Here is a 21,513-nt window from a genome sequence, read left to right on the forward strand (position 1 = left end):
ATGCAATTACTTACATGCCTACATTCAGGAAGAGCTATCAAACTTTAAACATATGCCGACACCCATGATGGTTGACGTCAAGTGCGGTGGAGTGATGCAGTAAGAGATTGGGACATTGGTCTTGCACAATACATGTCTTCTTTAAGTAGCGAACACTTGTGGCAATTGATTTTAAAATTCTCTACATGACAAAGTTACAGCCCGAACATGACAAACGGTACTATTACATATACAGTGTATGCAGCATTTCATAATGTATTAACTCTTTAATGTGACCTTGAACTTAGTTAGGGTCATGGGCATGTAACAGGTAGTCTTTATGTACCAAACATATGGGCAAAGTAATTTTAAAATCCTTCCTTGCCTGATGAAGTTACAGCCTGGATTGTTGGACAGTGGGAATTCAATATGCCATATTCTGCCTTTTCAGAATGGCTACACCCTGCCCGGTGCATGAGTTCTTATTCTTATGTGTATTCAGGCTGATATCATGCGATAGCAAGCTCTTTAAAATCTTTACTAATTGAAAACAAAATCAAACAGTGTTTCTCAGTTTATTGCTAAAATAGGAAGACAATATACACTAATAGACTATAAAAAATAAACGGTAGAAAATATATTCCATAATAATTTTGGATATGTCATGTAACATACTCCATGCAGTGTGATTATTTATGAATTGATGTGAAATGGTTGGTACACGAAGTACCTGCTTCAACATATGCCTATGTATATAATGCATAATACTACAGTCTTATATATATAATACAGGAAAATGGAGTCATGAAACATGTCAGTTAAATAAAAATATAATGCAACTATTTCATTATTTAAAACACTAGTTTAAAACATGTTCAAAATACTGCTGGAAACATGTTCATAATACTGTTGGCGGAATAGTCATGGAGGAAAGACATTCTCAATGAGAATCAATCATCAGATTAAGCAAATAAATAAGCACTTGTTTTTTAGCTAATAAATGAATATAGAAATTAATATCAGGTTTAAAGGTTCTAGATGCCCTACTACCTTATAGCAAAATGATAGCTGGGTTCTATTGTAGTATATTCAGACAACCCCTGAACAAAAACAATACTCATTGAAATGTTGACAATTTTTCTTTTCGAAGTTGACAAATAACGCCACAATTTGGTTAATATATTACATTAAACCCTCTGGTTGTATCTGTCTACAGAGGTGTAATGGATATGGTCCCCAACTACAGATTTCTAGTATCCGTGTTTGAATCCTGCTGCCGGCCAATTTTTTTTATTAATTGTGTATTTTTTTATCACTTTATTCATAAAATTTATTTCATGTCTTAATTTTGATCTTAACTTATGTTTTTCAAAAGAAAGTTTTGTTGCTCCTATTTGGACTTTAAAATGGTAGAGCAGTAATTAAATATATGACCATGTAAGCATGAATGAAGTACAGCAAGAGTATTAAGGTTACAATTAGATCTATCTGAACATAACACCTAATCCAGCCAAGGAGACCACACTCCCCCATAGAATAAAGGGTTGGCATTTTTATCCTCTGGTTTATTGACTGGTGCAACAGCAGTAGCGGAATACTGATCGATCCTGCGTAACATGCTCTGAACTATCGCAGGATTAAACTCTGCCACATCGTTGTACTCACAAGGGTCTGTGGGAATGTAAAACAAGCATGGCTTCCTATAAGGGTCACAGTCACTTGTTGTATTGGGGCGGGGACCACAGTCTATAACATAAGGAGTATAAGGATTTCTTGTAAATCTCTCTTTAGAATGGTTATTTGCATGATGGTATTTTTCCTGAACTTGCTGGGTAATGTTCCCATAGTCAGTTGGTGGTGTACACGAGTACCAACCATCATTTCTGTGCCCTGAAATATCTCCTTGTATCAGCTTATAGCCATCGACACGTATTGCTGAAAACTTGCTGACTGGATCAATATTATGCAAAATCTCGTGACGTACATTTTCACCTCCTTTTTTCATCATATCCCACAAATCTAGTCCATCAATATCGCCAAGATCAGCTATGCTGCCCCCTGCAGCACTGTAGAGTGTGGGAAGCCAGTCACTAACATGGACCATGTTGTCGGTCTTGACGTGGCGATGTTTTAGGAGAGCACTGTGTATAAACCCCACGCCATGCAGGCCTCCCTCCCACATTGTGTTCTTTGTACCTCTGTAACAAATTAATCACTACATTATTCACATACAAACACATCCCAATTTGGGCTGTTTCTCAAACAATCTTAAGCCCATTGTGGCAGCTTATCTGATCAATAGCCAGATAAGGGTATCTCCACTATCTTTTGTTTTCATATTTACTGCGTTTCTCATTTTCAGGAGTGTAACATTGTGAGTTTCACCTGTTTTTACCATAAGATAATTGTAACCAACAAATTATGTTCTGTGAAGTTCAGTTTCAAAAATGTCATCCAGGTAAACTGTTCGGTGTTCAAATCTTAAGAAACTAGTCCCTGGATGGTTTGTGATAACAAGTTTGTTCAGTAACCGTCACATCATTGCCGACAACGGATTGAGACTCGGAACAATTGCATTAATTTTTTCCTTCAAGGTTTATTAAAGTCATTACTTGTCAGGAACTCGTAGGAGTTAACATCTTCTCACAACGATATTTGGGGTCCCATGTATCGGTGCTATACACAAACTGGCCGATCAGGGATAAATCTAGCCAAAGTGACACCCTGTTCATGCAGTTTCCCACAACCTTAATGAGACTTGGGTGAAAGCCCATATTGATAGTCTAGTGGTGCCAAACAATTAACATCTATGCACACACAATGTCAATAGTTTCTTTTTAAAACATTAAATTGATTATGCGGTACATTTTGTTAATTGAATAAGTGGTTAAACCAAGAACGTTACTTATAATGATTACATTTCAAATGAAACTTTCAAGAAACCCACAAATATTATACAAACCTGAGAGGGAAGTTACAGGCAGCATTGAGATCATAATTGTTCGCAGGCCCCCCATTGTCAGTCGAAAACACAATGATGGTGTTGTTCATTAATCCACGGTGGTTCAAGATTCGCACCACCTCCCCTATTGAGTCATCAAGGGCAGCTGCCATACCTGAAAAATAATCGGCATAACTTTTGAGCATGACACAGTTCATCACTTATTTGTAAATTAATCGCCACAAATTTTGAACATGAAACTGTTGATCATTCGTTTGTGGTCTGATAGAGTCTCACTTGGTCATCTTGGGCCACCACAAATGATTTAAACCTTACAGTAGGAATATATTAAGATTGAAATGACTGGCCTACAATTCCACCAAAGGTCGAAAACATAATTAAATTTGCTTATAATTCCAGTGGTTTCATAATACCTCCTGCCTAGTCAACAAGGGAGCTGTCAATCCTGAAATTAACAAGATTTTTCAATTCTATATTAACATCACAATGACAGTGTTGTTCATTAGTTTCCAGAATGATTCATGATTCACACCATCTCTCCTGCTGAGTCATTGATGGCAGCTTCCGTTTTAGGTTTGAAAATAGTGATGTTGTCATTACCGCTGTTTATCATCGTGTGATTATTTATGTCCGCACCTTTTGTGTCACATACAGCAGAGACAGAAATATCTAAATGAAATCATTTCTGAAAACAATTGGATATTTCAATTTTCATTGGGCATCTATTCAGATAAAAACCACCTGTAAAAAGGCCTTGTAAAACTCAAGTTTTTCCAGTTTAACCCACATCACTTATTCTGTTCCCTAATTTTGAGGTTACTTTTCGACATTTAATAGCAAACAAAGTACAAAGGTTTATTTCCCATGTGGAGTTTACATTCAGTTTCACTCGCTGATTGTGGTTTCGCTTTGTCATCTTAACATAATGACAAATAACATTTCCAGATGTACAAATAAGCTTGTCAGTTGATTGAACCATTGGCTGTTAAGTTAAATATCAATGCCTGTTGACCCTTTATAACTTGGGTTTATGTTAAAAGCATTACAGATAATAGCAGTTTGTAACTTATGGTCTATTGCAACTGAAATTGGGCGTTAAATTACATATTTTGCAAAAGCCGAAAAAGATTGTTTGCAAAAAAACAATTTTATTTTTTTTAAATATCTTCTCTGATCATAGAATCAAATCAATAAATACAAAAAAATATATGAGGTAACCAGGCTTCTAAAATTCAAATATTTAAGTATCAGAAATGTCTATCGATTGTAAGAAAGCAGCATTTAGACTTTCCAGAACTTAAGATACAGAGCATCATGAAACAACACCTGTCAAAAGCAGTAAACACGTTTTGCAAACAGAGTTGTATTACATCTCCCTGGGGTTAGTGCCTTAACTGTGGATATTGAGGAGATCATTGAACTATCACATAACAAAAGGTTATGTAACAAATTGATTCTGTACTTTATAGCACATTCCTGTTTCTAGGCCTTTCTACTAGACAAGAAAAAGAAAAACAGAGTGCCTTGAAGTAAACAAATATTTTTATCATACATTATTGTGCACCAACTACATTTAATCTCATTTGAAGTTTGTCAACACAATGATAAACATTGACTGATACAAAAATAACAATCATAATCTTTTTTTAAATTACATAAATCTTTTGGAGAGGAGAAAGATGTATTCTGGCACAGTGCAGTGGATAAGACATTTTAAAGCTGCACTCTCACAGATTGACAGTTTTGACATTTTTTTTAGTTTTTGCCTCATGATCAGCTGATTTTGGTATAATGGCCTTCAATTCAGTCATATAAGTGAACTAACAATAGAACAAATCTCAATTGTTTGGAAAACTGCCAAAAACTCATTTTCCTTAAAGCGTTAGTTATGCCTTTAGCCTTAAAATAGCAAATTTCTAAGGAAAATATGAATAACTGCCATCTGATTTTTTGGCAGCAGTCTTGTATCACTGGTTTCCAGACATTTACCCAACTTTTGGCTCATTTCAAGACAAAAAATAAAAGAAGTTGTCAAAATGGTCAATCTGTGAGAGTACAGCTTTAAAAGTGGAAATCCTAATTCCAGCTAAACTAAATATACAATCAAATTGGCATTGTCCAACATAATATATGCAGAACAACCTGCAATGTACCTGCAAATGTCCTCCGTTTCTTGTTTTCAATATATGGGAATCTGTCAACATACTCAGAGGGGGCCTGTACAGGGTCATTAGAATTTCCAGCGTGAACTGCTTGGTGCGCCAGATACAGAAATAGCGGCTGAAATGTTTTAATTAAAGTAATGGTAAATATCAATTCATCAATCATCATGTTTACAAGATAATAATTGATTAAACTGTCATGCAACTAGGTGAGTAAATAAACTCTGTATTATAGTGACATGCTTGTAATGTTATGTCAAGTAAAATATTCCGTTAACAACTGCTGAATTAGCTTAGTTCAATACCCCACTAGACCTGGCCCCCATCCCCAACCCCCTTTTTTTACACCCTTATACCATCTTACCTCCAAGATGTCATGTTTTCATTCGACCTTGACGGCCTGTTTTAGTGTCATGTTCTGTCAAGTAAACTGGATCATTTACCAATACTGGATTGGCTGAGTTCAATATCCCACTGGCCACTCCCCCTTAAAACCCAAATTACCTGTGAGATGTCAACTGCCTCTATGATCTTCATGGCTTGTGTTAGTGTACTATACTGTTATTGAAACTGTATCATTTACCAGCTCCATATTGTCTCATTTCTCATGTCTTATTATGATCTAATCTAAGTTTGATTATTGTCTAATTTACCCTAGATCACATAGCTTTAAAAAGTCATGTAAATTTACAATATTGACGGCTAGTTTGGTATACTATTCTGTAGAGTAGAATGTGTAATTTACCATCATATTGTCTCTTATGTCTAATAAGCCCACTCACCATCCCCCAACTTCCACTTACTTCTGAGATGTCATGTACCACCCCTCTATCCCCTCACTTACCCCCTTATACTAATAGCCCCTTTTTTCCTGCAAGATGTCATGTTTTTCTATGATCTTGATCGGCTGTTTCGATGTATTGTTATGTCAAGCAGAATGTAGCATTTGCAATCGCCATGTTGTTTATGTCTACATATTGTTTATGAAGAATTATCTACTCCCTAAACCCGCATTACCTTCGACATGTCATGTGTCTCTATAATATTAACTGCCTGTTTCGTGTACTGTTCTGTAGAGTAGAATGTATCGTTGACCACCGCCATGTTGTTCCTGAAGTCCAACCCCTTGAATCCCTAAACAAGACAGAGAAGAGAAAAAACTCGTTTGTTTTTGTTGTAATATCATAATATTATAAGGCTGTTCAATGATAATAAGCATGCTATGATCATATTGTACTTTAAAAATTCAAAGCAAACAAATAGTAGAAGATAACCTCAAGTAGATCATGTGATGCTTGCACTAGTCTGATTTACTTAGTTAAACAAGGGGCATAACTCCACACAGGCTTAAGCCAGAGTAATAGTCACGGTGGCTCCAATTTTGGAAAAGCTATTATTGACAATAAATATGTTGTGACCATGATATTTGTTCACCATTCCATCTACAAAATAATCCTTAATTATGCAATATAAATATGTGTACCTGATACTGGTAGCTATGGTATCATGTACAACTACCAGTCTCAGATACACATTTTAATAAGCATAATTTATGATTATTTTGTGGATGAAATGACAAAACAATGACTTTGAGCATGGTACCATCACAGCACATTGTCAAAAACTAACAATTAATTTCCAAAAATCAAGCCACTGAGTATATAACCTTGCATATATGAAATGTCATTGTTACAGTGAACATGTGCAAAATGTGAAAAACACCTTGTACTAACATCGATGTCCATGTGATCAAAGTAGTCCTCTTTACCGGTCCAGTAGCCAAAGTGTGAATCAAACCCTCGACTTGTCGGCAGGTACTCGTTCTTGAAGAAACCCAAGTGCCACTGAAATACACACAAAGTCATGTGATAGCATGATTCATTGAAAAGCCCTCATATCCTTAAAGGGATTCATTTACATTTCATAGACATACATTTAATAAACAAAAGTTAGAGCTCTATTGTTAACTATAAAAAAAATGAAAATATGACAGATAATGTTCTATTTTGCAGAAAAGCATTAGCAATGCTCTTGAAAGCTGAATGACTAGGCTTGGAATAAAAAAATATATTGCAATGAATATCTACCAGTTGCTGTTTGCTGTCCATTCATCAAAGCAGGTAAAATAACAGCTTGAAAAAAATATAACCAACATTATATCTTGGAGTGAGTCCCTTTAAACTGTCTATTGTTCGATATTTTTATTAGTCCATCGTTTTTAAATTGCTTGCTTGAATAGAATCGGTCAGAAGTAAATGTTTTATGTTAAAGGCCTACCGGTAGTTAAAGGAATATTTGGCGTGATAATCCCCTGCTGTGCATCTCCTGCTAATTGCACTGGTGTCACAAAAGGGGCCAAATTCATGTATATTGGTTAGTTGGCTTAGGGCCATTTAGGGTCCAATATTGTAATAAAACCTAAAAAAAACCTGCACAGCAGGATACTCAGATTGGAGATCTGATAAGATTAAGATCAATACACAGAGGTTGTGTACTATACACCGATTGGGGGGTGGGTGGGGGTGTGGGCACTTATAGAAGGCTTAAACTAGGTTAATCACTCATATAAGTTAGTGTTTGGTGGTATTTTTTAAAATTCAAATGCGGTCAAACTGAACTAAATTTCATTACATAAATTCATACTTTACATTAACCGGCTTAGCATACAAAATTATCTTTGGCTACTGTCCTACAGCATGTCAAACATTGAAACATTCGGTTAAACTGAGCTAAATTTCATTACATAAATTCATACTTTACATTAACCGGCTTAGCATACAAAATTATCTTTGGCTACTGTCCTACGGCATGTCAAACATTGAAATATTCAACATTTTATATTTATGTTCTATAATTTATATATATGTTTTAAAACTCATATTTGTATTGCATGTTTCAATATCTTTATGGTAATACATGTTTTAAAATTTTATATTTGTTTTGTTTAATTCAATACATACTATATTTATTAACTTTTTTGTGCAAATATAATAGCATAAATAATTGCTGATTAATTGCATCATGGGATATGTTTAAATTTACAATGTTATGAAGGAATGCAGTGGAAGACGGTGGGGTTAGGATTCAATATACCCCGGTAAACGAATGGTCTCTGCTACTCTCACTAACACTGCTTTGACTACTGCTGCTACTGTTACTTCTTCTGTTACTACTACCACTGCTGCTGCTGCTGCCACCTCCATCACCACTACAACAACTACTTGTACTACCACAACAACAACTTCTTCTATTTTTAATGCTGCATTTGCTGCTGCTTGTGAGGTTGTGTGGAACAGCGCATACCAACACCACCAACACCACTATGACTGCTGCTACTACTACTACTGCTGATGAGGACAATGGCAAAAGTTCACCTACTTGTAATTGATAAATACATAAGCACATATTGAAAACTGGTGATAGTGGAAGATACCCCAGAATATTATAAGAACAGGCAAAGACATGCACCATAACAAAAAATATTATAAATTAATATATAAATATTGTATCTTGTTTGTTAATTTATATATATTTGTGTGCCAAAGACTGAAAAGAAAAATGTACCATAGTTTACCGGTACAATATTTATGCCAAACATTAAGTATACATATAACATTATACAACAAGTATATCTGAAATAAAGAACATAAAATAAATATTCAAATAAACAAATCAAACAAATTTTTTTAGCATAAATACGATATTTACCACATAAATATAAAACAAGCTAGCTCTTCACATAAGCTACCTACACACCAACTTTCGTCAATATCTATCAATCCTAACTAAAGTTATTGGGCAGAAACCATTTTTCTATTTTAAGTAACAGTGACCTTGACCTTAGCCCCACCCCCCTCAATAGCAATCCCAAGCTAGCTCTTCACATAAGCTACCTACACACCAACTTTCGTCAATATCTATCAATCCTAACTAAAGTTATTGGGCAGAAACCATTTTTCTATTTTTAGTAACAGCGACCTTGACCTTAGCCCCACCCCCCTCAAAAGCAATCCCAAGCTAGCTCTTCACATAAGCTACCTACACACCAAGTTTTATCAATATCTGTCAATGCTAACTAAAGTTATTGGGCAGAAACCATTTTTCTATTTTAAGTACCAGTGACCTTGACCATTTTTCTATTTTAAGTAATAGTGACCTTGACCATAGCCCCTCCCCACTCAAAAGCAATCCCAAGCTAGCTCTTCACATAAGCAACTTACACACCAAGTTTCGTCAATATCTATTAATGCTAACTAAAGTTATTGGGCAGAAACCATTTTTCTATTTTTAGTAACAGTGACCTTGACCTTAGCCCCCCCCCCTCAAAAGCAATCCCAAGCTAGCTCTTCCCATAAGCTACCTACACACCAAGTTGCATCAATATCTATCAATGCTAACTAAAGTTATTGAACAGAAACAAATGTTTGCTGCCCGCCCGCCCGGCCGCCCGCCCGCCCACCCAACGACAACCTCATTCTAATAACCCGGTTTTCGTTGAAAACCTGGTTAAAAATGAATATTGCAACATCTGACACACCATAACTGGTTGAGCGTCTTAATTGACCTTGTTAAAATCAATAACAACTTATTTGTATTGCCGATCAGAAAAAGAGTGCAACAAATGTATTTATGTCAAGGTTGCATTCATTTACATAATTTGATCGTTAAATGAGACTTTCACATAAATGTTGAGACTTTCACATAAATGTTATTGCATTCTAAAAATAAAAGCAATTGCTTTATGCATACATATAACACTATAGGTAGAGATAGATTTATAATAAATTCATTAAATCTTTAAAGGGACATGTTCATGGTTTGTAAAATGCACTTTTAAAAACAAAACAATTATTACTACAAATTGAAGTTTGGCAGATCATAAGAAATGTTAAAACTAAGTTACTGACTGCTGAAACCATTCAACAAATGTTGATATATATGCTCAAATATTGTCTTTGAAGTTCACAATTCTGAGATGTGTTACTTATGCCATTCAACAAAAGGCTGTATTATGATTGGTTGATTGACACTGTCACATGATGCTACCAACTGTTTCAATAAAGGTTTAAATATCCATCAGCTTAGCATGAGTCCCTGTGGGTGAGTGGATAAAGTAGTGTTCTCCTATTTTCATGACTGTAACGGGGTGGGCTTGCTCCCAACTGCAACCAGCTTTTTTTTAATACTTTAATGGATTTTTTTTCTGCAATTTTGGTGTCAAAAAGTTAAATAATTATTATATTCCCGAAGTGTTTTCGAATTCATTACGGGGAAAAATATTTTAGGTGCCAAATCATTGAAGGAGTGCCTATAAATAAAGTAAGCATGTAAAACCCTTGAAACTTTCAGTGAGGACAAATTCCCCCTTGAACCAAATCACATTTACATGAACAAGTAAACAAGTAAACATATAATAGATTGTTATTACAATAATTTGCTAAAATAAAAGCAATAACAGAAAGAAAATGGTTAATATTTGACAATACAATTATCATAGTACACTCGATGCTTATCTAAGTCTCACAATATTGGATCCCCTGCATCAAATATCTAAGAAAATCTCTCATTTGAACAAAACAATTCGGTCACTGACATCTTGTATAAATCATCAGAGGCAATATTAGTCAGAGATCATGACTATCTTGACAATCCCGTTGTGCTTCTTAGATGAACCCATATTCTTACAATTACATTCATATTCTAATAAACGTGATATCTTTATAATACATCTGATCTTCATGAAATGACTTTTATGATTGGTCAAATGGTGTGTGATTGGTAAAATGGTGTGTGATTGGTCAAATAGTGTGTGATTGGTCAAATGGTGTGTGATTGGTCAAATAGTGTGTGATTGGTCAAATGGTGTGTGATTGGTCAAATGGTGTGTGTCAAATGGTGTGTGATTGGTCAAATGGTGTGTGTCAAATGGTGTGTGATTGGTCAAAATGAAATGTAATATTTCAGTAAGGTCGTACCAGCGATGAGACAACATGGAAGATGCTGCTGTTTATATTACGCTCATTATCATAAAACTGCTATTTTTCAGCGTTGTTGTTGGATGATTTCAAAGACATATTAAGTGTTTATATAATCAATTAATATTTAAGATTTGGTTCAACTGTGTATGAAAACATTGGTAATTGCAAAGATAATTGTGAAATCAGTTAAATGTTTTAACATTCAATCCCTTAATGACTTAAAAAGAAGTTTCAAAGTGTTTTCATCCTTTGGTATAAATTGTAAGTTAAATACCTTAAAACATTCTAAAGCATGCAATCGTCATCTGAATTTGATATTTAAAATGTTTTGACCTTAAATTTCAATTAACAATTGCAAACGAGGCAGATTCTTGATGCAAACACATGTCATAGCATAGTCTCTATTTGTCTTTGTGACAATGAATTCAGGTCATACTCTGTGCTCATATACTCATATTTTAAAATCTGTACTCCAATAGGGGATGGAAAACTAGTGAAAACTAAAAATGACCTTGATTCTCTTAGAAAGGCCTTAACCTTGATCAAGAGTGACTGGAAAATGAGCTTATGGAGCACTGAAGTGTTCATGTGGCTGGAAGTTACAGCAGTTCATACTTGTACTCTTTATAGTTGACACTAAAATGAATGTCTGACCAGAGACCTCCAAAGTGTGACCGAGACCTAAATCCAACATGGTCGAAACACACATTTTGTAACTACTGTATCATTTTACACCCTTCCAGTGATTCAAGTCATTGAGCAGACATAAAAGCATGGCATAGAGACAGATGAAAAGACAGACAGGTAAATAAATTTAATTCAATGGCATAAACAAATCTGCCTCCAAGATTAAGAGAATAAGAATATAATAAATGAAAGAAAAAAAGATCACAAATAAATTGCTCACAATAAATTCAATGTGTAAATGGAAACTTGGCAAAAATAAATGAATACTTGAGTAGCAAATACCTTCCCGACAATGTGAGTAGCATATCCCAAGCGTTTGAAGTGTTGTGGCATGAGGGTATAATTTAGAGGAAGACCCCAAGGTTCCGGTGCAGAAATCACATAGTGTTGCAGACCTGCCACAAATAAAATGTGTACATCAGAATTACCAGACAAAATTGAAATAGTTCAGCTTAAAAATTTAACATTTCTGCTTGGCATACTTTTTTCAGTGGCATGGGTCTGCAGATTCTATGAAAGAAAGTACAAATTAATAAAGGCATATCATTGATGAAAAAATGTCAAAAAGATAAAATTTACTGTTATTCTTTTCTTGTCAGGTTTTAGATGAAAAACATTTTGCCCCCTGAATGATACTTTGACAGAAATATGTTGTAAAATGCACAAAAGTGTTTCAATAAAAAGAGATGATTCCCATCATTTTCAAAACCAATTTAATAACAATGATAATGGAAAAGGGGTCACTTGACAACAACCTTGATCTTTGACCTTGTGGCCTAAAATCTAACAGGGATCATCTAGCATTCATTATAAAGATTATCACGGAGTTTAAGTTAAGTTTAATCAAGTCTTTGTACAACAGCACCAATGCACAGATGACACCACCAAGGCTATGACAATACCTTAACTTTTTTTTGGAAAAACAGACAAGCTATTAGGTACAAACACCATAAGAACACAAACTTAACACATAAAGCACAAACTATGATAACCTTTCTATGCCATATAAGACCTTTTTCATCTACATGACACAAAACAAATTTTTTTTTAACAATATGTGTGGCATATCCAAGCCCCTTTAAATGCTTTGCCAGTGTTGCGTGGGCTTAAAGCTGCACTCTCACAGATTGAACGCTTTTTATTTTTTTGTTTTGGAACAAGCCAATTTTTGTGAAAATTTATGGAAACAAGTTATATAAGACTGTTGACAAAACTTAAATCACAGATTTTTATATTTAAGAACAAATAAAGACGTTTTATGCATTTTTCTTAAAACCGTTACTAACGGTTTAAGCCATAAAACATTAATTTTCAAGCAGTAATATGAAAATCTGCCATCTGATTTTCTTTTCAGCCATCTTTTATCATTGGTTTGCAGATATTTACCCAAAAAATTGCTCTTTCCAAGACAAAAAAAAGAAAAGCTGAGAGTGCAGCTAACAGGGAGGTAAGGTATGGTAAGCCATAGGGAGTTGAGGCTCTTAAAACACCAGGCTGAAAGCCTAAATATGTGTGCATGTATCTAGGGTTATACACTTAGTCAGTTTATAGTTTATAGCTTAATACTGATTCTATTGGTCTATTAAGTCGTACATGTCAAAATTGATATGTTGCAGTCCTGATATAAATATCCATAATAGTTAAATTACGAAAATATGACACTAAATAATTTCAATTTATGACTAAGATAATTCTAAGGGTCATTATTGAAAGGGCTCCAGGGGTCACATATCATTAAAGGATCCATATTTATCAATATAAAGGAAATGCAACGCCACTATAATTTCAACTTGCAACCAAGATCATTTAATGAAACAGGCCCTAGACAACACTGGAGCAACTCATCTTTTATCTCATTTCAAATGATCTAAATATCAATCATTTATGGCCTTTAAACTCTATGCATCTTTCTGTATGATTCCTTACCCAAATGTATGGGATGCCTTCCTGTCATAAGACTGCCCCTGGTTGGCGTGCAGATAGGTGACACATAATAGTTGTTTAATATTACCCCATCATACGCCAGTCTGTCAATGTTCGGCGTCTTAATCTCGGAGCCATGGAATCCAACATCATTCCAACCCTGCAGAACACATTTTTCTATTGTTAATATAGTGGACCAAATTGAATTGGACCAAATTTTCCAGTATAAATAATCATGGATGCAAACTGATGAATGATTGATTACTATTTTAGGCATATATAAACACATCAAATGTTGCATCTTGCAAATGGTATAACATTAACAAAATATTTCTTATAAATGCATAATTCATATATTACATAATGCAGGTAAAGCTTATTTTTAACTCAGCGTTTTGAGATTAAATGGTGTCTACATAGTGGAAAAACTGCCTTGCAGGATTGTTTTTATAAAAGTTATTTATGACACAATCACAATCAAAAGTAAATGACCATTTTGATTTATTTTCAAATATATTTAAATGAGAACAACATGCAGCTGCAGATTTTATGATGTCATTTCCGTACGCAAAATTTCAATACAGTCAATACATTACATTTGCATCAGTAAGGACATTAAGGACACACCTAGCTAGAGGGCGCCAATACACGTTCAGCCAAAACATGGTTCAAGGTTGAGGACAGAACAGCGTTTATTTATTAAGCATTGTGCTACGACCGGAATGACACCAAAAGCAAGCCTAAAATGGTGCATGGTCATATGAAATGTCCCAAAAGTCTTGATTAAAGCGGTTCAGATAAATTCACCAAGATTGTGCTGGCCGTCTAGGACTGAACACTAGGGTACACAATACTTTGCAAACTGATAGCAGGAAAACTGTTGAGGGGAAAATGATGCAACGGGTATTTGTGCAAATGTTGTTTAACAGACAATAATCTAGGACTTAGCATGCAGAAAGTTTTGGGGAACTGAATTAATGTTTAAAGTGCCTTTTGGAACTATTGAGATGCCCTGGTGATGCTTTCCTAAAATGCCTAGTGAAAATGGACGAGACCGGGCTTTATCCATATGAACCCTAATCCAAACAGCAATCCATGGTATGAAAACAGCAAGTGTGCTAAAAATCATGTAAGAATATTACTTTACAGTATTGTGATTCTGGCTTATATATCTTATGAGATATGCGCTACTCAATTAGACAATATATACTCTGCACTTACTGGGTGCAGCCAAACACAAAACCCCAGGTGCACAACTGCAAATACTGCTTGACAGTCTTGTAAAGCTTTATAAATGTGGGCAATATACTTTTGAAAAAACATGCAACACAATTTTTGTAATGTACAGATGGAAAGACGAACAGACAAGGTTAAATCCATATCCCCCCCTTTAATGGGGGTATAAAAAAAGTATTGGTGTTTTTATCTTGCACTCAACTCATGCTTTGTAAAAATATTTTAGGTTAACTTTAAGTTTAACAGTACCAAGTCATCAGCTACTATTAGCACAATGTTTGGTCTGGACGGTTCCTGACCAGTGGCTACAAGGAGAACTGCCAAGCTAACCAGAAGCTTAAGTTGATCAGCTCCTAAACAGCTCCACATCCTTTTCGCTGATGGTCATTTACATTCACTTTGAAAGAGATTTACCTGTAATCAAATAAGTATAGATAATGATAATTTAGAAAGTAATATTTCATACAAAAATTTAGCAGTGTCTTAAAACATGTACGCCCAATTTTGACTTCAGGGGCACAGTATGAGCCAACTTGGAAGAATGGTCACAAGACAATGCTACATACCAAATATCTAAGCTCATTGATTTAAGATTTTGAAAAAAAATCCTTTCTGTTGCCATGGCAACCAGGGTTCTGCTTGTAATTCAATTCCTTGAGTAATTTTCAATTAAGATACACCCAAGCTTAAATCTGTCCTGTCATGTCTCTGATGATTTCGGAAGACTCTACTGGTTAACGGTACATTTCCGAACAGGGCACAAATCCCGAACACTGGCTTAAACATGCGTTTGTTTACCATGATCGATTATTCAATGATCTAGATCAATACAGAGGCTTGCCTTGATCACACTTGCGAAAGTTTCATCTTGTTTTGTTAAGTATTTTTCTTAAAAAATGCCATTTAATGTTGATATGCTTAAAGATCAAAATGTAGCACATGGGGGGAATGAGTGCCCTCCATAGCATAAATTTAAGGGTGATTTACAGTTCATAAAATGAACGATTTTCGACATAAAATTGATGAGATCATGAATCTGTACTTTGACAGATGTTGTCACATTAACCAAAGATGTTTCATCCAGTTTTAACTTACGACAAAAACTCTCCAAGATTATTGTAAAAACCTCAAAAAGTGTTGGGATTTGTGATATTAGATAGTAATAGGTATATAAAATGCCCATTTTTTTTCCTTAAGAGTATGCAAACATGTAAAACATATGACTTTTCTGCAGGGCTGAGACATTGTCATGAACGACAACATAGATGACTACATGGACAATGACCACCATCTTTTGACAATACCAATTTTTTCTCACTTCTGGATACAAGCATCCTTTTGTAAGCAGAAGTTCACTATATAGTGATTGAGTGCCCAAATCCAACCAGTACCCAAATCCCAAACACCAGTCAAAACAAGCCGCCGTGCCGGGTGAATGCGGTGGTTTTGTCTTCGCTTTAAATATAGCGGGGAATGGGCCTTACCTAGGGTCCCTGGGGTGCAGAGGCATTTGGCGGGGATTTTACCATGTGTTCGTCCCAGCAGGGCGGGGATTTTAGCTGGGGTTGGCTGGACCGAAAGTCAAAGTCCCCGCTATTCCCCGGACCTGGGAGGGCCGTGGTTACAATTGACTGGTGCATTAGCAAGATTTACAATATTGATAAAATATCAAAGTGCTGAAAGCACTGATGGACTAGGGCTTCATTTAGGGGAATGTTGACAACCATGTTCTAAGCAATGACAAAATCGGCTCACATCACAAGGGGTCACTGTTTGATGGGCTAGCTTAAACTTTAGACTAAAACTAAAACTGCTTGCAAGCTGCAAAGGAAATTTGAAAAATCTAGTTAAGTGTGCGTAGAGTGAGGGGTGTGTGTGTGTGTGTGTGTGTGTGTGGGGGGGGGGGCTAAAGCGTTAAATCAGATAAAGTCATAGTTCTTTTGAATTTCTCAAAGTCGTTAAATCAGACTTGTACAAATTAATTTACGTGGTTGGCACACATACCTCTTTAATTTGATCAAATCCTTTTATATCAAAGGTCTGTTATTTGCAGTTTCAAAGAAGATTTTCAATGATGTACGGTAATTATATACTATATAGAAAACCTGTCCCCACTTTTCAGGGGAGCTTTAAACCACAGGGCCGTACTTTGAACAATCTTTGTAAAATACATCGACATTTCACACCTATGTCAGACTGCATACACAATACTATTAGGAAGTAGTTTTTATTTAAAAAGTGAAGAATTATTTTCTCCCTCTTAATTTGTGCTTGGTATTCAATTCATATAACATGTTACCATGATAACTTAGTGCTGTTGATGAATACTAAGCACTGCCTTCTGTCTAATGCTATTCATATAACTGCTGCAGACTTTTGTACATAGAAAGCAAGTTGAGTAGACTAATATGAGATGAATATCGTTTTTAAAGTATGAAATATTGAAATGTCTTTTAATTACTTGGACCATCAAATTTCATAACATGGTGTCAGCATTTAATCACACTGCTAGTGAGAATGGAATACCAAACATAATTTTATTCTTTATTATATACCAATCATCAATCCACATGCAATACATATCACAAAATACTTTAACCCATATTCCGCTCCAGTGCAATACGGCCATATACCACTCTTGTGACATCACGACATAACAAGTATGTTGCGCAATATTAAATTGACGTCATTAAAGCAATGAGTGCATCCTTAATATGAAATTTATTATGCAAAGATGTGGCTTCTAAGTGATCTAATCAGTAATGTATATAATAAAAGGGTTATTAGTACTGCGTTTTAATCCAGATATGGCCGAATGTCATATTTGATTCTGGTAGTTTATTTGTAGATTTTGATTTTACTCGGCTTGTGCCTTGTGAAATCCAAATCTGCAAAAATCTACTTGAGTTGAATACAACCTCCTGGATCAAAAAGCAGTACTTATAACCCTGGTGGACAGATCATCTTTAACCCACAGGGCCATTGTAACAGACAACTACATACAAGATGCTTAAGGATGTAGTTTGGAAAAATTAAGAATTATTTTCTCCGTCTTAATTTGTATGCATTAGATAACTCAATAAATACAGCAGTTGGCCATTCTTGTATTGTCCTCTGTCACTGTCCTGAACGCTCCCTATCTCAATTGTCCTTTCCGATAACTCGATTATCTTTTCCTGAATACTCTTCAAGTGGGCATGCGCAAAAAGCGGAAATTTACTTCCGGGGACTACACAAACCAGGAAGTAAACAGCAACAAGTGAAAATGGAAAGTAAAGATTCAAAACTAATAAAGAAAACGGGCAGGAAAACCCCTAAGTACTGTTGTATTTGTAAAGGAATTTACAGAGGAAAGGTTATTGATGGGAGAAAAGTGTCATTGCACCGTTTTCCTCAGAACAAACGTTTAAAACGTGTGTGGGTGCAGCGATGTAAAACGGTCATGAGATCGTTCCAGTGGAATGAACACAGACGATTGTGTAGTGAGCATTTTGTTGGCTTCAGAGGACCTTCATTCCAGCATACACTTCCATCTATGTTTCCAACTGAGACTGGTGCTACCAAAACCTTCCAGCCAACGGTATTTTTTATTTCTTATATTAGTTTAAGTTCTTCCTTACATGCACCTCAAAATGAATTATGTTATATCAACGGTGCTTAAAAACAATGTCACAGCACTTATTTGTAAATTTTGTAATTTAAGAAATGATTAAAGAATTGTTTTCAAATACAGCCTGGAAAAATGTGTACCATATAGCCTGGCAGATTTTGTACTAAAACATTTATCTTATACAGTTTCATTTGCAATTTCAGCTCCTTGATGAAGACGTAGGTGATGATGATGATGGTGATACGGTCAATGACGATTTAGACCTAGAACTGTCAAATGATGATAGTATACAGCCACAACTGTCATTTGTATCCCCTTCCGGGCATGCCATTGATACCTCTGTCCACCTGCATGATTACTGCATGGGACCAGTACTACAGCCACAGAATCAGTCCTTTAGGTATTGTTCAATATATATATATATATTGCTTCTTGTGCTATGAAATCGATCTGATAAGTTAATTACTTCTGATCATTTTTCTTCATTCTTTAACAAAAATAGGAAAATTTAAGTGTTTGTAAATGTTTAAGGCCAAAAAAACAAACATTTGGTTAGGGTTACCAGACTGTACATGTAAGATGTGGTAAATGGGTACATGATCAATTTGTATATGTTTCAGATGTTGTGACACACAGACTGAGAACAACTGTGCAGTGATGGAAGTACAAACTGAAGAAAGTTTCCTGGGAAAAACAGCAGACTTCAGTTCACAAACAGAACATTCTACTAGAGACTTTGGTGTACAATGTCAGCTACCTATGCTCACATATGATGACGTAAAATACAATGACGATTTGGTCAGTTTTTACACCGGAATCCCTAATCGAGTTGTGTTTGAAGCTTTGTTTGATGAAATCAAGGATGAAGCTGAAGTGCGGACATCAAGGCGGAAACTTAACTATAAAGATTCAGATGGAGGACGGCCAAGAACTCTAAGTGTTCTGGATGAATTTTTCATGGTGCTGATGCGCCTACGTCTAGGTCTGTTATTTGAAGATCTAGGTACTAGGTTTTGCATATCCACTTCACAATGTAGTGACATTGTTGAAAGATGGATCAACTATTTACATGTACAATTATCCTTTCTTGTTCAATGGCCATCTCGTGAGGTAGTGAAAAATAACATGCCTGAACAATTTAAAGAGAAATATTCTAACACTAGAATTATTATCGACTGCACTGAAATTTACAGTGAAACATCCAGTTCTCTTTCTTTGAAAAGTTTAATGTACAGTGATTACAAGTCTCACATGACTCATAAGATTTTGGTGGGTATAAGCCCAAATGGTGTTGTAACTTTTGTTTCTGACTGTTGGGTGGGCTGTACCAGTGACAAGAAACTCACAGAAAAATGTGGACTCTTGGACTTGCTTGAAGAAGGAGACGCCATAATGGTTGATAAGGGTTTCACTATTACAGACCTTACTACTCCAAGAGGCATTCATCTCATTATTCCACCATTTAAACAGAAAGGAAAACAATTCTCTAAACGTGAGGTTCTCCTTACAAAAGATATTGCAAGTTTACGAATACATGTTGAAAGGCAAATGGAGAGAATCAAGAACTTTCGAATATTGCATGGCAATATTCCTATAACACAGTCAAGGAGAATTTCTAAAGTGTTCAAAATATGCACATATTTGACAAATCTATGGCCACCACTTGTTCAATAATAACTCATGTGTCAATGAAAGCGTTTGTATATATCAAGCATTAGATTTAGGGATAAAAACTTGTATACTTCTAACTAGAACAATGAAATTACAATTTTGTTTTAAAATCATTTTTTCGAGCAAGTTATATGATAACATATGAGATTACACATTTGATTCAGGTTTGACAAAAATGGATAAGGAAATATGCTCATGTGAATGGATTTCAAGATTTGATTTGAAACATGTATGCATTAACTGATCAATTTATTGATATAATTTTTTGTTTGTGAAACATCTGCTTTGTATTTTGTGGTTTTATTATTTGTAACATTTCTAAGAATAAAAGTCAAAGATCACTTATTAAGTTTGGCTCTGAAATGAGTTTTTTTTTATTTGCCATGTGTAATTGATCTACCACGTACTTCAAATCATTAGTATTGAATTGCTTAAAGGATTTTTCAGTATGAACCATTTTCATATCAGTTTCATAATTGAACTAAGTGGAAATAAGAATAGGCAAGAGTGCCATAGATCAAACTGAAATGCCCGACAAATGTTAACTTTAAGATACATTAGATTAAAAAAACTAGCCCCATGCTAAATATGTCCCAATGTTTAAAGGGACTGTACACCAGATTGGCACCAATAAAGTTTTTTTCTGTAACAAATCTCAGGACAAATTATTTAATAAAATGTTTTACTCTTCTGATATGATAATGGTAAAGAAATACCAAAATGTAAAAGAAAATTGAGCTATGGATTGAACTAGTGTCACCAAAATAGCTGTCCAGTGTTGTATCCACTTTGCTACGAAGGCTTATCCGAAACCATATGAATGCTTAAGCTAATATACCTTACTTGGTTATATCCCATGATATCATCAACTAGCAAATCACGCATAAGAATGAATTCTACTAGGTATACATACCCAGTAAAAAAAAATTAATGGAGAAATATGGAAAAAATAATGCGAAAATAAATTAATTGTATACTACGGTATGTGGTACTTCAGTTAGTTAGTTTCAATGCATTGTACACATTGATACCAAGTTTATGTCAGTTTTTGACAAGTTTCTTTTTTTTTTTTCGATATTTCATCACACGGTGTATAGCCCCTTTAAGTTTTGCACCCTGCAAACATAAGAAAGTAACACTCATTTGTTGTTTTTAATTAGCAAGTCAGAAAAGGAGAACAACTCGACAGTCTTGAGTTATGGGCCGTGCAGTAGCTACATGCAAACCAATATTCAATTGAACATCTTCAATTGTTTTAGAGTAAAACTCAGCTACTTCTTTAAACAATGGCAATATAAACGCTAT

General features: G+C 35.0%; 2 protein-coding genes across 8 annotated transcripts in view; one reads left to right on the forward strand and one right to left on the reverse strand.

Annotated features, from left to right (window-relative positions):
- Positions 1-540: 540 nt before the first annotated feature.
- LOC128234013 (arylsulfatase B-like) overlaps positions 541-21,513 on the reverse strand; it is a 32,925-nt gene continuing 11,952 nt past the window's right edge. For 4 of the 6 annotated variants that reach the window (XM_052947947.1, XM_052947950.1, XM_052947951.1 and 1 more), the window contains exons 2-9: positions 15,177-15,341; positions 13,695-13,851; positions 12,051-12,163; positions 6,837-6,947; positions 6,121-6,237; positions 5,095-5,221; positions 2,942-3,095; positions 541-2,177 (exon numbers count right to left, since the gene is read on the reverse strand). In XM_052947947.1, the coding sequence (XP_052803907.1) occupies positions 1,481-2,177; positions 2,942-3,095; positions 5,095-5,221; positions 6,121-6,237; positions 6,837-6,947; positions 12,051-12,163; positions 13,695-13,851; positions 15,177-15,296 (1,596 nt within the window). In that variant the 5' untranslated portion in view covers positions 15,297-15,341 and the 3' untranslated portion in view covers positions 541-1,480. Of the gene's footprint in view, positions 2,178-2,941; positions 3,096-5,094; positions 5,222-6,120; positions 6,238-6,836; positions 6,948-12,050; positions 12,164-13,694; positions 13,852-15,176; positions 15,342-18,014; positions 18,084-21,513 lie in introns of those variants that run through there. The other 2 variants (XM_052947946.1, XM_052947952.1) reach the window with 2 other exon arrangements.
- LOC128234014 (uncharacterized) lies at positions 18,188-20,493 on the forward strand. 2 transcript variants are annotated; one of them, XM_052947953.1, is made up of 3 exons: positions 18,188-18,507; positions 18,741-18,937; positions 19,158-20,493. In XM_052947953.1, the coding sequence occupies exons 1-3, from the start codon at positions 18,193-18,195 to the stop codon at positions 20,209-20,211; spliced, it is 1,566 nt and encodes a 521-aa protein (XP_052803913.1). In that variant the 5' UTR covers positions 18,188-18,192; the 3' UTR covers positions 20,212-20,493. The 2 variants fall into 2 exon arrangements, with proteins under 2 accessions (XP_052803913.1, XP_052803914.1); XM_052947954.1 differs by lacking the exon at positions 19,158-20,493 and having other exon boundaries at positions 18,741-18,991.

Source organism: Mya arenaria, chromosome 5 (genome assembly GCF_026914265.1).
Source record: "Mya arenaria isolate MELC-2E11 chromosome 5, ASM2691426v1".
Taxonomy (NCBI): domain Eukaryota; kingdom Metazoa; phylum Mollusca; class Bivalvia; order Myida; family Myidae; genus Mya; species Mya arenaria.

Coding starts and splice junctions, on each gene's coding strand:
- LOC128234014 (XM_052947953.1), top strand. CDS start 18,193: ATGGAAAGTAAAGATTCAAAACTAATAAAGAAAACGGGCAGGAAAACC. Junction 18,508..18,740: donor CCAAAACCTTCCAGCCAACG/GTATTTTTTATT, acceptor TTGCAATTTCAG/CTCCTTGATGAAGACGTAGG. Junction 18,938..19,157: donor CCACAGAATCAGTCCTTTAG/GTATTGTTCAAT, acceptor TATATGTTTCAG/ATGTTGTGACACACAGACTG.